Source organism: Gavia stellata, chromosome 7 (assembly GCF_030936135.1).
Source record: "Gavia stellata isolate bGavSte3 chromosome 7, bGavSte3.hap2, whole genome shotgun sequence".
NCBI classification, from domain to species: domain Eukaryota; kingdom Metazoa; phylum Chordata; class Aves; order Gaviiformes; family Gaviidae; genus Gavia; species Gavia stellata.
This window is the reverse complement of record NC_082600.1, coordinates 27030057-27047431: the sequence shown is the minus strand read 5'-3', so window position 1 is coordinate 27047431 and position 17375 is coordinate 27030057. Positions and strand designations below refer to the sequence as shown.

Sequence of the window (17375 nt, the reverse complement as noted above, 5' to 3'; positions counted from 1 at the left end):
AGCATGCTGGTGCCCCAACTCCCCATTAGGGTTTCCAGCTCTGCACTGCTCCAGGGTATGGCTTGCACAGAGCAGCACGGGATGCATTTGGCAGCCAGCCCCAGCCCCCCTGCAGCAGGGGCAGGAAAGGGGAGAGGAAGAGCCCCAGGGGCATTGCTTAAGGCAGGCAGGAACAAGGGCTGGAGCTGCCCCCTGACCTGGGCACAGACCTGGCTGAGCTACAGGGTCTATCACAGCCCCAGGGAGAAGTTCAGAGCTGTGCAATGAACCCATCCAAACCTCCCCTTGCCATCAGGGCAAGCCACAGGAAAGCAGGAAACAGCAGCATCCGCAGCCATCCTGATAAGGGCCACCAGCCCCCCTACACACCCCAGGATGTTCCCAGTAAGACAGGTCCCCCAGGCCAGCCTGCCCCTGTGCCAGGTGAATGAGCCCCAGTGAGGTGTTTCTTAGGTGGGACCACAGGCAGCCTGGTCCCCACTGTCCTAACTTTGCATCAGCCCAGCCAGGGAGAAGGAAAGCCACAGGACATGTGGACTGGGATGGGACCAGGAAGGAGATGGTGAACCAGAGGAGGTACCAGCCCCACACCATGGTGTGAAAGAGGCAGTTCCCCTGAGGGTCTCCCAGTACCCACCTGAGCTCCAGCACATGGGTAGCCCCAGCCTGGGCAGCAGCCTGGACCTGACCTGCTGGTTGCCCATCTCCAGCCCCACACCAAGAGCAGCAGGAGGTGGTGCTGGGGAGAAGCCCCAGGCCACTGCAGGACTGCCCTCCTCCAGCCTGGGTGGGTGGTCATGGGGAAAAGCCCTGCCTGCAGCTGCCAGAAAGGAGATGGGAGAGCTCGGACTGCCAGCTCCTGCATCTGACCACCAGGTTTTATTGAGCAGGGCAAGACTGGGATGTGGCTGTGAGTATGTGAGGGGTCCTGGCACCACTAATTCCCTCCCCTTTGCCCCCAGGAAGGCTCCCTCCCACCCTGGCACCCTCCTGGGCTGCCCCATGCCAAGGCTGGGACAGATGCAACCCTGCAGCCTTGCCTGCCCCAGGTTTCCTTCCTCCCCAGCTGCATTGGCCCTGGCAGGACAGAGCAGTTTTGCAGCTGCAGCCCTCCAAGCCATCTCCACTCGCCCCCCACATCAGGCCATCCCCAGCCTGCTCCAGCAGCATGTCCACCAGCTCTGCTCCTCGTTGCCCCCAGGATGCCCTCAAGCACCAACGCACTGCTTGAGCTCCTCATCTTCAGCCCCAGGCCTGGTCATGGGTCTTTCTGTCCTGCTGCTGACAGTGCAGACAGGGCAAGGGAGTCCTTGGTTCTGGGATGCATTCCCGCCAGGGCCAAGCAAGAGTCCAGTTGGCTCTTTCCTGCAGGAGTCCTGCTCCCCACTGCTACTTGGAGGGGCATGGCTCCGCAAGTCCCCCACACCGAGGGGAAACGCAGCTGGCCCAAACCCAGGCAGCAGGAGCGAGGTCGGGGGCAGAGCGGAGGCTACCTGCGTGGTGTGCCACATCTGCAAAGAAAGCACGGCATGAAGTGAGTGCTGCCAGGATGGGGGGACACCAGGACCTCCAGGCTCACCCACTCTGCCCCGGGTCCCCCCTCCCTGTGCCCGGCCTCTCCAACACCGAACCATGGGGTAGGGACTGCAGGCAGCCTCTTCACGGGGAGGACAGAGGATGATGGGGCTGTAGGTGCTGGCTGAGCCCCGAGCAGCAAGCTTCAGAAAAAAAAAAATGGGGAAATGCAACAGGAAAGTGCTAGCCATAGGCACTGTACCCCAAAAGCATTCACAGTAACAGTCCAGCCCGTGCTGTTACAGCAAACAGTTCGAGAGAGTCAGCTAAGTGTAAGGAGGGAAAGGGTAGAGTAACCCAAACAATGACTAGCCAAGGACTGCAGGAAGGACATGGCTGGCAGCAAAATGAGGCTGAAACTGGAAATTCATGGATCCAGGAAACGCAGCATAGTCTGTGATGGTGATAGAACTACACACCAATTCACCCAGCCCATCCATCCCCACCCTGGGTGGGACTGGCCAGCTTTGAGCAGCTGAGCCTGGAGACTATCAAGCACCTATTGAGCCTTCAGTAAAAGCTCTGTTTCCCCACAGCCACCCACTGTCCCCTCCATCCTGGTTTCTCCTGTGTCTGCTCTGCACAAACCCCTCACTGCTCATAGCATCAGTAAAGACCTAAAGGCTTAATGAACATGCTCATCCCAAAGAGGTGAACCCAGAAGACACCACCCATACCTGCCCCTGTTCACTTACAGTTCACAGTCTTTACGTCTCTTCTTGTCTTCTCTTCTCTTCCCTCGGCCCTTGAACCTCCTCCTTCAAAAGGAAAGCACCACAAGAGAGGCTGATGTGTGGGAGATGAGATCCACAACCCCAGATGGTAATGCCACCCTTGATGTTGCTTACCTTCCCAACCTCATCAGGTCCTGCCGGGGCCTGCAGGCAGGAAAAGGACAGAGTGAAGCAGTTACTTGGGCAATGCTGTCTGTTGAGTTGCTGGAGGTGGTTTATTGAGATGCCCCAGTGTGCAGTACAATCTACCTGTTATTATTCTTGCTTAAAACAGACCCAATAAAGACCTCCCTCCACGTTATCAAATCCTCAGCCAGGAGCTGACTGCAGTAGGCAGAGAGAAGGCAGAGACAGCAAAGGGGCAGGGGGTGGTCAGCTTTGTTGACTCCCCTGGGAATGTGACATTTTGCCCATGAGGCCAGGAAGCATAGGTTCAGTTTTCAGCTGCTCTCAGTGACAGCTTTCATAGCTCAGCTGGTTAAACAAGATGCAACATCCCAAGTAACACATGGGATTTGCTGCAAAGGCTCAGTAGTGGTTCTCTAACAGTCACAACATACTTGGCTTAAGCATCTCCTATAGGGGCCAAGACCAGGACATCCACCACACCTATGCTAAACTTCAAAGGGAAGTGATGTAAAGGTGTGGAAGGTGGCTTAGGGAGAAGCTGAAAGGTGCTGCAGGAGAAAGAAGTTTACACAGATTCAAAGGCAGCCTGCACAAGTGCTTGTAGGAGATCCCCTGGGAATTACCCTAGGTAGGAAAACCGCAACAGGCTCAGGAAATTCCCTGCATGGAAAAATAGCTGGAAGCAGGAGGGGAAGTAAGACGTGCTTCTTCCTACTCCCCTTTCTGCATCCACTGACAGATGCTCCAGAGACAGCGCAGAGCTGGACAGTCCTTGGGTCCACTCCAGCACAGCCACTCTTACAACTGCAGGGGAATACCGACCCTGTGATCCTCAGCCTCTTCTTCCAGGCAAGGATCATGTCTAGCAGCTGCCCAGCAGAATACTCATTTCCCAGTTTTTGCAATACTAAATTGCCCTGGGATTGTGATAGAAAGCAAACACCAGGATCCCCATGAAGGCAGTGCTGGAGAGGCTCCATGGCAGGGAACAGCTGTGGGCAGCACCGGAGCCACTCCCTGCTCCCACAGCACTGCAGCCCCTGGGTAGAGGCCCTGTCCTGCCTATGCTGACATTGCTTCTGAGGCACAGTGAGCATCCCAAGGGGTTAACTTTGTGCCAGGAGTCTGTGGCAGGTTGGTGCTGTGCATCCATCCTGGACCAGCACTACATATCCATGCCAGGTTCGTGCTGTGCATTTCAAGCTTTCATTTGTTGGCTTGGATGTAAAGCCCCAGTCCCCAGCGCTGGATAGGGCAGCCTCCCTGAAATGGAGGCCCAAGGCCCAGCTTTCACTTGGGCCAGGTATGCCAAGCCACGGAGCTCCCTGCTGAACTGCTGCCTTGGGCACGCTGCCCCACACCTAACACTGGCCTTGGAGCCACCACAGTCACGTGCCAAGGCGGCCGCAGGGATGGGGAGCACAGATGTCCCTGCTCACAGAGCCAGGGTGCCACAGCAGCTCCAGCCCTGCAGACAGCACGGGGTGCCTGACCTGACCACACCACACTATGCACCCCCTTGACTGTGGGGAACAAGCTGCAGAGGCGCAGTGCAGCCTGCAGCTGAGCAAGGTAAGCACCGGCAAACCCCAGTGCGGAGACAGTGCTGTGGGGTCCCAGCACAGCTGGGGTGCCCACAGGGCATCCTTGTCCCACATGCAGAGTGTGCTGGCAGGGTCACCCTTGCTGGAGGGGCACAGGGGTGCAAAACGAGCCTGGGGGTCCCTACCTGCACTCACACTGCTTGTGCTCAGTGAACGCCATCTCCACATACGGTGCCTCCCCGTTTGGCTTTATCTTCAGGAGCTGAAAGAGGAACAAAGGTTACTTCCCGGCAGGAGGGGGCTGGAAGGGCTCCTGCAGCACTGCCTCGCCACCCCAGCTTCTCAGGCAGATGCGTGTCTAACCTGTTCCTCGGGACCTCCAGTAGCAGAGACTCCACCTCCACATGCAGGCAGTGCCGGCCAGGCCTGGCTACCCCAGCAGCTTGGGAGGCTCTGCTAGTGCTGCCCTGTGTCTTCAGGGCTGTAAGTTAAGTCCTATGGTCTTGGGATTTCCCAGCCTTAGAGGAGATTTTTCTCTCTCTGCCTTTGTGGAGAGCTTTTACATATTCAACCACTTTGCACATCTCCCTTCTCTGATGGAAATATCCCCCTAGTCATGTTTTCCAGACCATTCCCATTGCTGCTGCCTCCTCTTGGCACCCTTTCCCACAGCACAGAGCCTGGAGTTGGTACCACAGTGCCTCCCCAGCCCAGGGGGTGCAGGATTTGCCCTGTCACATGTCAGTCCACAGCCCAGCTCAGAGTTCTGGTTGGACATCCAGGGGCTTCATGGGGCATCTTCATCGCTGGTGTGATCCACACAATCCCCCGCAGAAGTGCCTAGCATTGCCACCCCACGCATGGCAGTGGGATCCCTCCTGTGGAGGGAGATGTGTGCTTTGGGAGTTGCCTCCCGTTCACATCAGGCTCTTGCTCCACCTCAGTCAAGATTTTTTGGAGACCCCCCAACCTGCCTTTCAACACACTTTCAACCCCTGAGGGACCAAAATCACTGGTGATGTATTGCAGGCACTCTCTAGTCCATCACCCATGGCAAAGTAGAGCTTTTCCCTGCTCCCTGCAGCAGCAGCAGGTTGATCTCCAGCAGCACAGCACAAGGGCTGCAGTGCGAGGAGAACGGCTGCCTGGTGCACGGGGAAGAGCCGATCGGCAGCTTGTTCACAGCCAGGATCTCCCACCCCACTTTGCACAGCTCCCACAGCGGGGACTGGAAACGCAGCTGGCGCAGCCCTTCACGCTCACCGTGCCCCCAGCACACATTCACTGTCAGCAGCACTGCGGGCATCTCCTGACACACGAGAGCCTCACTTCTCCCTACAATTCAGGGGCAGCGCCTGCTTTGCCCTAGCAGGCAGAGTCACGGGCAACTGGGACACCCCCAGCCCCACCGCAGGACTGGCAAGGCCTGGAAAGGTGACGGCAGTCAGCAAGATGGACCACGCAGAGAGGAGAGGGCAGGGAAGCAGGGAGGGAGGCCAGTACCACCAGGGGTGTCGCTTGGCCTCAGGGACAAGCCCAAAGAGCAGGGCAGAGAGACCCTCCTGGTTTGGCATGCATTTGAGCAGTTTGAGTAAACCCCCTCCCCTGTTATCCATGCTGCTATGATGTCCGGAGAATGTGAAGCTGCAAGTTCACCCTCCCGGCACTTGGCAAGGAGCCCACCACCTCCCTGGTGCAGCCATGGCCCCGCAGCGGCAGTGCTTACCTGCATGGTGACCGTGCTTGTCTCCACGGGGACACAGCGGAGACCCTCGTCCCCACAGCAGCCTCCGCAGCGCTGCAGGGAGACGCACGAGGGTCTGAAAATATACTCCACCTCGTTGGGAAACTCGGTAATGACGTCCACCAGCTGCTCCAGAGGCCGGCAGAAACTACGATTCCAGATCTCCCGAAAGCTCAGGACTGCAAGAGACCAGGGCGAGGAGCTGTAAGGAAGCGCCCCGGAGAGGCTGAGCCCAGCCGACCCACTGCGGGGGCAGATGCAGCAGCCGCGGTGGGGTCCTGCACCCAGCGCGGGGGCACAGGAATGCAGAGGACCCCCTTGTGCCCCCAGTAAGCCCATCACCGCACTGGTGCCGGGGCTCACACAGCCACCACATCCACCCCGACGGGCTCCTTCTCCACCTGCCCGCCAGCACCCTCTCCTCCTCCGCAGGCACCCTGCTTGCCCCCCGCACCCCGCCGCGGCGGGGCTCCCCCCTCTCCCCCGCCCTCCCTCGGCGGGCGCAGAAGCCCAACCCCGCAACGCAGCAGACAACCGTGCCCTGGGGTCTCCCAGCGGGGAGAGCAGAGGGGAGCCGAAGCGGAGTGTTCCTGCCCGGGACCCCGCACCCCAGCACCGGAGGGGCGGTAAGCCCGGGGCAGGGCTGCGCGCCGCTCCGGCCGGCGGCAGTGCTCGGTGCCGCAAGCGCCCGGGGCGGGCTGGGGGGAACAGGCTGCTCCGGCAGAGCTCCCCGCTGCTCCTCCGGGCATCGCCGCGGGGCTCCGGGGGGATAACGGCCCCGGGGGGTACCGAGCCCTCCCCCGGCCCTGCGCGCAGCCCTCCCCGGGCTGCCGCCCCCTCCCAGCCGGGGGCCAACTCACCGGGCGGCTCAGCGCTGGCGGTCCCTCGCGCCTCCGGGGCCTGCAGGGAGGGAAAGGCGGGTGCTGGCGGGGGCGGCACGGGGGCACCCGCCGCCGTCCGCCCACCCAGCGCCGGGAGGAGCTGCCCTGGCGGCCACCGCCACCCCGGGCAGCGGCACCGGCGGGGCCGGGCTGCCCCCGCTCCGACCCCCCTCCCGCACCCCGGCTCTCACCGGGGCGGGCGGCGCCCCCAGCGCCCCGGCCACCAGCAGCCGCAGGAAGGCGCCGAGCAGCCGCATCGCCGCTCCGGCACCGACCGACTCGGTGTCGCCGCTATCGCCCCGCCGCCGCCGGCATGCCGCGCCGCCGCCGGGCCACCGGCCCCGCTGTGCCGCCTCCGCCGCCGCCGGGCCATGGGAGCGCGCCCTGCTCCGCCGCCGTATTTCACCGCCGCCGCCCCGCCCCCGCCCGCCCCGGCCCCGCCGCGGGGCGGGAGCAGGTGCCCGGCCCCGGCGGCCGCGAGGACGGGCGGTGCCGCCGGGCGCGGTGGAGCCCCCCGCCTCCAACGCCGCGGCCCGGCACCGGCCGTTTCCCCATCGGGCTGTCCCGGGGCTTCTCGGGACCGGCCCGTGACCGGTGTATCGCCGGGGGGCGGGGACGCATCGGGGCTGTGTCGGGGCTCCTCGGCTCGCTGGGCTCCCCTGGGTGCTGTCCACCTCTCCCGGGGGCGGTGTGCGCTGCCCCGTGCCTGTCCGTCCACCCCGTGCCCGCCCGGCTGCCCTGTGCCCACCCAGCAGCCCCTTTCCCACCCATCCACCCCGTTCCCCTGCTGTGGCCCGGTCCCCCACCCAGGCACCCCATGCCCATCCATCCGCCCCGTTCCCCCCAAGCTGCCCCATGCCTGCCCAGCCAGCCCCTGCCGCCGGAGCCCTAGCAGGGCGTTTCCAGCCCCCTCAGCCCCACGGATAACATCCCGGTCCTGTCCGCCACGGAGGGCCCTCCACCTTGGGAGGGAAGGGGCACAGCAGTTCCCTGGAGCAGGTCTGGGGCCAAATCCTGCCGCCAATGGTAAACCCAAAGGAGCTCTGTGGCCTTTTCTGTTCTATTTTTAAGCCCCGGTGGCCAGGGAAGCTGGAGCTATGGGAGGTGGGAAGGGAAGAGATGCCAGCGGGCAACACGATCCCCCGTGGGCCGCAGGTCCCAGGGAAATAACAGGCTCTGTGTCCCTGCCAGGATTCATGTTTCTGTCCTCCTGGGAGAACCGGGAGGCTGCTCCAGGGCTTCCCGGCCCACCTCTGTGTGAGGTCTGTCCCTGCAGCATGAGGACGCCAGTGGCTTGTCCCCAGCCCCGTGGGGTCTGTCCCCAGGGGATGCGGGACATGCCAGCCGCCTGTCCCCAGCTCCGCCGGGCCATGCAGGTGGCAGCGGCTCTGGCGTCAGCGGGAGCTTCCAGGCATCGGTACTGCCGAGTGAGTGAGGAAGCTGCTGGAGCGGGACCTGGCAAATGAGCAGGGAGATGCTGCAGAGATAAGCACACAGAAGTCCTGGCCCTGCCGCAGGGTGGGGGTGGTGGGGGGGTGGTGGTGCGGGTGCGCTGCAGTTCATCACTCAGTGGTACAGCACGGCGGCTGCCAGGGGCTGCTGGGGGCTGCCACAGCAGTGTTCGGTGCCTGTTCACGCTCTCGCCCCTGGCTGGGCTGCAAGGAGCAGGCAACATCACTGCTGCGATGGCTGGAGTATGCCTGTGCTCTCCCTCTGCCACCCCACGGACCCCCCTGGGCCAAGGGGACACCCCACCTCCCCAGGGATGGTTTTGAGATGGGGAGCGAAGGCAGTGTTTCCTCCCACCTGACAGCCCGGACCAGAGGCCGCCCTGAGCAGCAGCTGCTGCCAATTCGCTGGACAGACAGAATCCTGTTATTGCGAAGACCGTGACCACACAGGGCCTCACGCCTGTCCTTGCAGGAAGGTCCCTTGGGGCCACTTCTCAGACACAAGGCCAGCCTCTGGCACTGGAGCAAAGGGCTCTCCCCCAGGAGCCGAGTGGCTGGGGAGACCAGCCCTTAATTGCCGAGTGCAATCCTGTTCCTGGTCTGAAGCTATTTCCTCAGAGGCCTTGGGCAGAGTTTACATTCCTGGGATGCGCATCCCCTTTCTAGACAGAGCAGAGACAGGAGCAGAGAAATACTATCTGGACACTGGTAACCTGTGACCAGCAACATCCTCCTGCAAATGGGAGAAACATCCAGCTGGCTGGGGCCAGGCTGTTTGGTTTCCCCTCTGCTGTGCTCCTTCCCCGGGGGCCAAGCCTACCCTTCCCCAGCTACAGGACAGGGCTAGAGGTCGATGCTATAAATGCACTGGTGTGCGCCTTGCACCACCTCCCACCAGGCTCTGGGGAGCAGAGCTACTGCGCTTTGGGAACAAGGGACAGAGGAGGCTCAAGGGACCAGCCAGGGACATAAGGCAAATAGAGACGTTTCCTTAAAAGGCAGATGCCTCCCCTGTGGTGAGCTCTGTGTGGTGACTGCGGGCTGAGAGCATCGCCTGGAATATGCCACTGCCGGCCTGTACCACCTCCCTGCCCCGCTTGCAGTGCTGGGGAGGGAGGCAGGTGGGGAATGGTGGTGCATCCCCGCTGCAGGGGAGCCCTGGCAGTCTGGCGGGGACAGGCAGCTCTGGCACCCAGCTGCACCATGCCATGGCACAGCCCTGCCAGGGAGCAGGCTCACCTCCGTGTCTCTCATACTTTCTGGGCGAGGGGCAAGAGCAGGGGTCCTGGCTGCCCATGAGCACTGAAGGAGCCCAGCACAAGCAGCCACTCTCCCCCATGAATCCTCACCCTGCTCACCACAGGTGAAGTCCCTCTAAGTCCCCTTTTCCATAAAACAGCCCCATTTGAGCATCAAAATCTCCTCATCGGCATCCTCTCCCCTGCAAAATCCCACCTTCAGCATCTCAGATTAAAAGATCCCAACAAAAACTCGTCCCTGTGTTGCTCTTAAGCCCACTGTAGCCAGGACCTCCTGCGTCACCCCCTAAGCCCTTGAAGAACACCCCTGAAATCCTCAGGGAATTATATTTGTGCTGCTGCTATTGAGGACACCAGAGTCAGTCTGATCAGGGCTGAAGAAGTGCCAAACTGCTCATGCTCCAGTGCCTGGCACAGCCACCTCCTCAGGCTGCTGCTGCTGCTGCTCTTGCCCAGCAGGCAAGAGTCTCCCCAGCAGCTACCTACGTCCTGCACTGTGATGGGACTCCCAAGGTCAAAGCAGCACAAAGACGTAAGGCTCTGGACTCCTTGTGCCCACCCTTCATTCCAGAGTGCCCATGTTTCACCCTCAGTGTTTTGTTTGATTGCTTTCCCCGGCCCTCTGATCCGAGTCTTAAGACCCTCCTAAGCTCCCCTATCAGTGAGCGTGGAGGGCTTGGTTCATAACTAATGCTGAGATAAACCAGCTCAATCTTCTGCAGGTTGTGTCTCCTCAGTGGGGACGGAAGGCAAAAGGCAGAAGGCTGGAGACTGGCTGGTTGGAGCTGCATGTACCTGCATGTGAGAGTGGGAATGGGGATGGGCACGGTCTGGCAGGGACTTCCCCAGCACCAGCCTCTCTGCATGCGAAAACCCAGGCCTCTCCGCCAGGAGACTCCTGATGATTTCCTCCAGGAAACATGGGGCTCTCCAGTGCCCTTGCAGGCAAGCAGGGCTGCACCAGTGACCCCTGGATGGTCAGCATTGCTCCTCAAGGAAACAACCTGCAAACAACCTGCCTGGGCTTCTAGGCTCTGAAGGACTCCCCAGAGCCATGCTGTGGCAGCTCCGACTCTGAGAGACGCCGGCAGCCGCACATCCCTCGCTCCTGGCGGCTGGTTGCTGTGGCGTCAGTGCCTCCTCCCAGCCCAGGTGCACAGGGGGATGTGTTTGCCGAGGGGGAGGCTGACAATAGGGGGAAATGGGCCGTGCCGTGCACCCCGATGGCGGTGGCTCGCGGCCCCGGCCGCTGCTGCCCGCAGCAGGCAGAAGCGTCCGGCCTTAGTCAGCCCCGGCCGCACGTGGCAGGAACTCTACTGTTTGTTTTGGTTCCTCGGGAGGGGAGTTCGGCCTCCCCAGGGACCTGTGACTGAAACTGCAGGCACCTGATGGCCCAGCCCCGTGCCTGGCGAGAGCATGGTTTGGCCCCCGCGGGTCGCAGGCACCGGGGCCAGCCCAGGTCCGATACGAGTTTCGGAGGGGCATGGGATGGGCACCAGGGCTGCCCAAGAGCACTCAAAGCAGGAGACCTGGGTGAGGGGAACCTGCGGCAAGCCTGGCTGCTGCTCCCAGGCACAGCTTAAATCCCCCATGGGTGCACGGACAATGCTACCAAGGAGGAGGTCCCTGAGACCACCAGACCCAGGCCCTGGGAAGCCATGGCCCTCAGCACAGTGCTCCAGGAACAGGTCAGCGACTAGATGACCCAGTGCCACTCAGCTTAACGCTTCATCTTTCAGTGCAGGCCTAGTTTAGCGCCGAGGCTGAGCACAGGACAGGGGACAGTCAACTACCCACCAGGCAAAGCTGTGGGCAGGTGGCAAAGTGATGCCAGCAGCGGATGGGAGGGTTAACGATGACCAGCCCAGTCTCCCAGCCCAGCCATCAACCAGCTGTGCCCGGTGGGGAGGTGATGGAGAGCACACAGCGCCGGGCGCAGCGCTCAGTGGCCAGCCAGCCAGGTAGCCTCACGCAGCAGCGACTGGCTGGGCCATGGGTGTTTGCAGGAGAACACAGCCCTGGAGCAGGGCGAGGCACCAGAGAGACGAACCGCAGCCCCAAGCATACGTGGGTGCCTACAGGTAAGCGTTGCGTCAGCAGCCTTCACAGGGTGCGCAGTTACTGCGCCAAAACAACAGCCCCTTGCACATGAGGTGCTGAGAGTCCAGAGCAGGAAGCGGAGACACAGCACCCGCAGCATAGCTCACCCTGCTCTACCCGAGCTCCTCTCCTGAAGCCCTGGGCGGGAGCAGAGCCCCCAAACCCCAGAAAGCCTGTGGGAATTTTTCTCTGGCAGCTGCACAGCGCTGCACTTGGGAAAGCCCAAACAGGCTGCGACCAGGACAGACTGGTGCAGCAGCGTGTGCGTGACCCTCCACCACTAGCAGAGATTAAACACCCCAGGCCCACACGGAGCAGGAGGGATGGGACTCTTCCAGCAAGAACAGAGCAGCCCCTCTCCCCGGGAAAGCGACAGTGGTTACTTTTCCACTGGGAAATCAAGCCTAGCCTGCACATCTATCATGTTTCATCTCCCCTGGGAAAGGGCAGTGAGCATTGAATGGAGAGGAGAGGTGCACGGGCACGAATCACCCACTGCTTTGCCGCTGCCCCTCGCCTCCCAGCTCTCCCGGCCCAGCCAGCCAGTGAGCCGGGGCTGCCAGGCTCCTTTCGGCCCCGCCAAACTCGAACCCGATCCACGCCCAGCCCAGAACTTCTGGCTGCTTATCATGTGGATGCAGTTCTCCTGCTTTTAGCTGTCATAATATTGACACAAAGTAAAATAACAGTGATGGCGAGATTCTGCCTGGCTCTGGAAGGCAAACAGGCGAGGAGACGGGGAGCAGCAGGCTCCGCTATTGTGCGGGACAGGGCAGCAGCCTGGGCTGCTTCCAGGCTCTGCTCCCCAGCATCATGCCCGCTGATAACGGAGGGGGGGACGTGGGATGCGGGCGGAGGGGGGATGGAGGCTCCGCAGCACACTCTCCCTGTCGAAGAGTGAACGTGTGCATCGGCAGGGCTTCATCCCGGAGGCTTTCCCAGAACGTGGGCGGAGGAGTGGCTCATCTCTCCCTTTCCCTGAAACCTGGCAGCCGCTGAATAGCTGCCATCACCCCTAGCAGACAATGAGCAAAGCGAGCCCAGGGCCAGCTGCAGCGCCGGGAGCGCGTGAGCAGAGGAACTGCGGCGAGCTGGCCGGTGACCAGGAAGCAGCCCAGACTGCTGGTGTCACAGACCCCTCAGTGACCACAAAGTGGCCAGGCCGTGCTTTGTCTCGCCCCAAGGGCCTGGCTTCCTGCAGCCACGCCAGGTTTGCCTGGGGGCTTCTCTGAAGCCATCCTGGAGGGGTGGGTTCCTGGCATCACCTCTTCCCTGGCCCAGCCAATCCGCCACGCATCCTCTGAGCGGAGACAGAGCCACGGACAACACCTGCGTGGTGCCACCGAGCTTTCTAAGCCAACCGTGCCTTTGGTGGCACTGAGCAAAGGCAACGCCTTTTCTGGGTATGAAGGCCTGGCGCACCATTAGCGATGCTGGGGTCGGGACCTCCCACCCGGTGTCGCACCGTGCTCCCTCATCCCTCACTAGGGCTTGTTTTCCTACATGACATGCAGCAACTTCCCACACTTCCCTCGCCTCTTCCTGACCAGCTCAGCCTTTGAACTGCCTGCCTCCAGCTGCCTGCATCCCGAGAGGAGACCTGGGGAACTGCCACATATGAACGAGCCGACGAGTGAGGCTCCACATCCAGGGGAGGCATTTGGACGCCAGCTTCCCATGCCTCTCCTGGGAGCTGGGAAGGGTGAGGGGCAGCCCAGCCTGGGCTGCTTCCACACGAGCCCTAGAAAAACCCTCCCGCTTCCTGGCCTCGGTCTCTATTTTTAAGGCTCCAAAAAGGAGGGGGCGCAAATGGTGCACTTGCTGGCAGGAAAGATGGTCCCTGGGCTGGATTCAGAACCGCCTACTCATTTCCCGTAGGGATCACGGACTGCATTGGTACTGCAAGGGTCTGGCTATGGGCTCGGCCTGCCCACGGGTGCTGCACTGACGTGAGGATGAGCCAGCAGCCATTTTCCAGGGAGAGACAGGCGCGTGTACACGCAGGCTGCTGAGCAAGGAACTGCATCAAATCCTTCGCTAATCTGAGGTGCTGAATCCGTCCTGTTACTCCCCATAGCAAGCCCTGCCTGTTTCTCCTTGGCCGCTCAAATAGTTAGGGCAGCCACGCTTCCCTGTGGACCAGTTTAAGGGACAGTTGTTACCAGGGTCATCAGCAAAGATCAGCAGAACACGTGCCCTGGTACCTGCAGCGTCAGCTGTGAATTTCAAGCATGCTAAAACCGCCGATGACTCAGGCAACTTGTGCATGCGCCTCCAGACCCACAGAGCTGAGCTTTCCAGCTATTCACGTACCTGCTTTTGATCACCAGCTGTTTGTTTGGGTTTTTTTGTCTTCTTTCCCTGGAAGCTTGAGTTTTAAATATGCATTCAGCACTCAGTTCAGCCCATCATTTCCATCACCTTCACTTACTAAGTGACCTACTTTCTCCCCTGTTGCACGAAGAAAACACCAGTTTGGGGTCCCTCAGCCCTTCAGCAGATTAACTCCTGCCCCTTACAGCCCTGCCTCCACATCTGTGGCTGTAAAAGCTTTGGGCTTGAGTCATTCCCTCTGTTTTTTATCTCAGGCCTTTGAGCATGGACCTTCCAATGAGCAATCATGTCACACCAAAGATACTTTTGGTGCATCCTTCTCCTTAGACCGTGCTTCGTGTTCCCCCCACTCCCATGTGCTACACCATCCTTAATTGCTCCTCAGTCACTCGTGCCCAGCGGGTGGCTTAGGCAATGGTGATGACCCTATGCTGCTTCTTCCTGTGTCACCTGTCCAGTCTTCACAGTCCATGCTGTGCTGACAGCCTGCCCTGTTGCCCCTGCTGCGCCGTGGCTCCGCTGGCTCTCGCCTGCTGGCTCCTTCCCTTCGCCTGCACTGAGCGTGAGCAGCTCGCTTTGCGTACCCGGGTGTTGCAGACGAGTCCAAGTACTGGAGTTCAGCAAACTCTGATTCCCCTCCCTGGCATTTCATCCAGCCCACTTATCTGCCGAGAGTTTTTAATCCAAACAGCCTCCCAGCACACGATGTTCCAGTGCTCCTGGGCTCTACCCAGCCTGTCCCGCCTTCTCCTCCCTCACACAAGCACTTGGGGTATCACATTCAGCCCCCAGGGATGCAGAATTCAGTGGGTAGAGGGGAGGCAGTAACTCCAGCAGCCATCCCTGACAGTACAGAGCAGGACGCCATCCTGTGCAGGCTGGCAGCTTTCTGAGGAGATGAGCCAGATTTCAGCTCCTCTGCAGGCCCAGAAAACATGCTGCCTTGCTTGGCCAGCCCGCTCATCCCCTGCTCAATTCTTTCGCCCACAGCACCAGCACCATCTGCAGTCGTGTCGGTCTCCTCGCTTGCTCATGCACCAGATGAGAAGCCACAGCAACCAGCTCTGCCCCAGGGGACCTGGATACACCTGGGAAGGGAAGGAAAGGGAAGGGAAGGAGGGTGTGCTGTGCAGGAGGCAGGTGTTTATAGCTGTGGCAGGAGAGGGAGTTCCTACTCTGTAACACCCAGCAGCTGTGGACCACCAGGTGAGTCTCCTTCCAGCTGCCCAGGGATGCACACACGCGCTCCCCACCACATTGCCTCAGCCAGCACAGCCTGCAAGGCAGCAAGATTTTAGCCAAGTACACGCAGACACCAAGATGTGTCTTTCCAGCTGCCCTCCCCACATGCCCCACACACCCTGTGCTGCCACTCCTCTTCCCCACTTCCTCCTTTTCAGTCCTCCTGGGCAATCCTTGCCTAACTCACTGGGTCCTGGCAGCAGCTGCTGGCTAACAACAACCAGATGTCTTGTAGCCACAGTCCCTCCAAGTAGCCAGAGCCTGGGGTTTTCCTTTCAGCTCTCCAGAAAGCCACAGGTTCTGGCTCCGCTCTGCTACATGGGGCTAACAGCTCCCAAAATCCCCATTCAGATGCTTTCATTCATGAAATACAAGGCATCAGACCAAGTGCAAGACTCTGCCCCTCAAGGGACACTGGACTGCAGGCTGTCTTTGGCCAGCTGTGGCAGCAGTGCCTGGCAGAAAGTGCTGTAGGGAACAGGGCAGAAACAGTGCGAGCAGGGAAAGCCTCTGCAGCCTGGCAAGGCACTGAGAAGAAACTGCCCTGCAATAGTTACTGGGACCCGAGCAGGGAATGTAAACAGCCCAGCATCCACAAGGAGGTCATAACCTCAGAGTCAGGTTTCCCTTCCTCTTCTCCCTCCTGCCTAATCTCCAAGAGCTGCTCTGTTTACTAGCAAGATAAGTAAACAAATAAAGGAAAGCTCCAAAGCAATGATTTTTTTTATTTTTTTTTTGGCCAATTCACTGCATGCCCCGGTCCCAGGGTGCACGCGTGGGAGCAGTCTCTGCATGCCATGGCAGCTGGCACACAGCAATGCAGGGGGACGGCCAGCAGCAAAGGCAGCAGCCGATGGGTGCAGGCAGCCCTCCCCTGCCTTGCCTGCAATGTAGCCACACAGAGGGGCAAAAGGGAGAACTGCATTACCCTGCGCAAATGTGGAGCCGGGCAGGCCCTTCCCCAGGGAGCCTCCAGTTTACACAAGATGGAAGAAAACAGACACCTAAAGCTGAGGAGAAGGGGCAGAGGAGGCAGCAGGGAACACAATGTGTCTGGTAAGCACAGCGGTGTCCAGCACAGCCGAGCAAACCCTGTTACCCTCTACTGACTCTCTCCAGGGGCAAAAGACGAGACAAGCTCATCGAGGAGGGAAACTGTGACTTCCAGCCAGAGCAGCACCACCCCCCAAGCACATCCAGGCAAATCCAGATGTGTGACCTTTTGCTAGGTGTTCAAGGGATGTGGTAAGCTTCCTTCCCCAGGCTGGTAGGTGCTCTGGCTTCCAGGCACACAGGGGCACTTGGGGAAGCAGCAGGAAGAGAGCGGGGTGGAAGGACTCTCGGCCCAGCCCAGGCTTTGGGTGAGAAATCACCTGCAATACGTCCCAAGACCCAGCGCACAAACTGTTGGTATCTTGCTGGGGACCCAACAGTCCCTGGATGGCAGCTGGCTGTAAGACAAGTCCTAAGAGGATCAGACAAGCACAAAAAAGATGTGATGAGCACCGAAGGCACTATACGCCCCCGCAGGAAGCACCCCCTGAAAGCTTCCAGCATAAACCAGTTTGCTTTGGTTTCCTAATCTAAAATAACAGGACACAGAGCAGAGCCACAGAGTAAAGCAGCGCCACAATAAGAATGACACCGTGGCTCCTGCCTGCTCCCTGGACACACAGCTCCAGGAACTAGACACAAAGGAGCTAAATTCCTGCCTTATCCAGGGCCGGTTCTGGCTTTGCCAGCAAGAACAATTGGACTGCCAGGAACTGCGCCTTTCCCACCCCATTTGCTTTGGCTCTTTGCATCTAGAACACTGCACAGTCCAAAGTAAATCGCTGCATACGGGCTCTCCCTGCTGCTCGGCACAGACCCGGCTCCCTCCCCCCTGCCCTGCAGTACAGATGCTGCATTCCTTCGCGCAGGCCCTTCCTGACACTAGCCCGCAGCACTCCCCTCCACAGAGGCGTCAACGGCGGGGTGCAGGCCAGGCGCTTCCCCACGCGGAGGTAACCGTGCTGTTCCGTCCGTGCCGGCCCGAGGGACCGCACAGCACACACCTCCCGAGCTGTGCCGGGGAGGGTCACGCCAAGCCCGGCGCCGACCTCAGGGGGCCCCTCCCTAGGGAGGCTGCCCACGCCTCCCGCTCGCCCGGCTCCAATGCCTTCGTACCCCACCGGACCTCGCCCTCCGGCACCGAGGCCTGCAGCGGCGCTCGGCCACCACCGCCTCTCCGTGACGCTTTCCTCCGGGCCCAGCCCGCCGCCGTCCCACAAGCCTCCGCGCGGTGGGCTGAGTCCGGCGCGGCAAGCGGGGTCAGGGGTCACCGCCCGTCTCCCGGGTTACGAGAAAACAGCCCCGCAACGCGCGGCCCCCACCAGCTCC

The 17375-nt window shown here is 60.7% G+C and overlaps 1 protein-coding gene across 1 annotated transcript; it reads right to left on the bottom strand.

Annotated features, from left to right (window-relative positions):
* Positions 1-956: 956 nt before the first annotated feature.
* PGF (placental growth factor) lies at positions 957-6864 on the bottom strand. The gene is made up of 7 exons (XM_059819840.1): positions 6799-6864; positions 6587-6626; positions 5709-5905; positions 4168-4244; positions 2424-2453; positions 2271-2333; positions 957-1511 (listed from the first exon to the last, which is right to left on the bottom strand). The coding sequence occupies exons 1-7, from the start codon at positions 6862-6864 to the stop codon at positions 1490-1492; spliced, it is 495 nt and encodes a 164-aa protein (XP_059675823.1). The 3' UTR covers positions 957-1489.
* Between the last annotated feature and the right edge of the window lie 10511 nt (positions 6865-17375).

Excerpts from the sequence above, each read along its gene's own strand:
- PGF (XM_059819840.1), bottom strand. The coding sequence starts at position 6,864 with ATGCGGCTGCTCGGCGCCTTCCTGCGGCTGCTGGTGGCCGGGGCGCTG. Across the intron at positions 4,245-5,708 it reads CAAGCACGGTCACCATGCAG|CTCCTGAAGATAAAGCCAAA; the intron begins GTAAGCACTGCC and ends TTCCTCTTTCAG. Across the intron at positions 1,512-2,270 it reads AGACGTAAAGACTGTGAACT|ATGTGGCACACCACGCAGGT; the intron begins GTAAGTGAACAG and ends CTTTCTTTGCAG.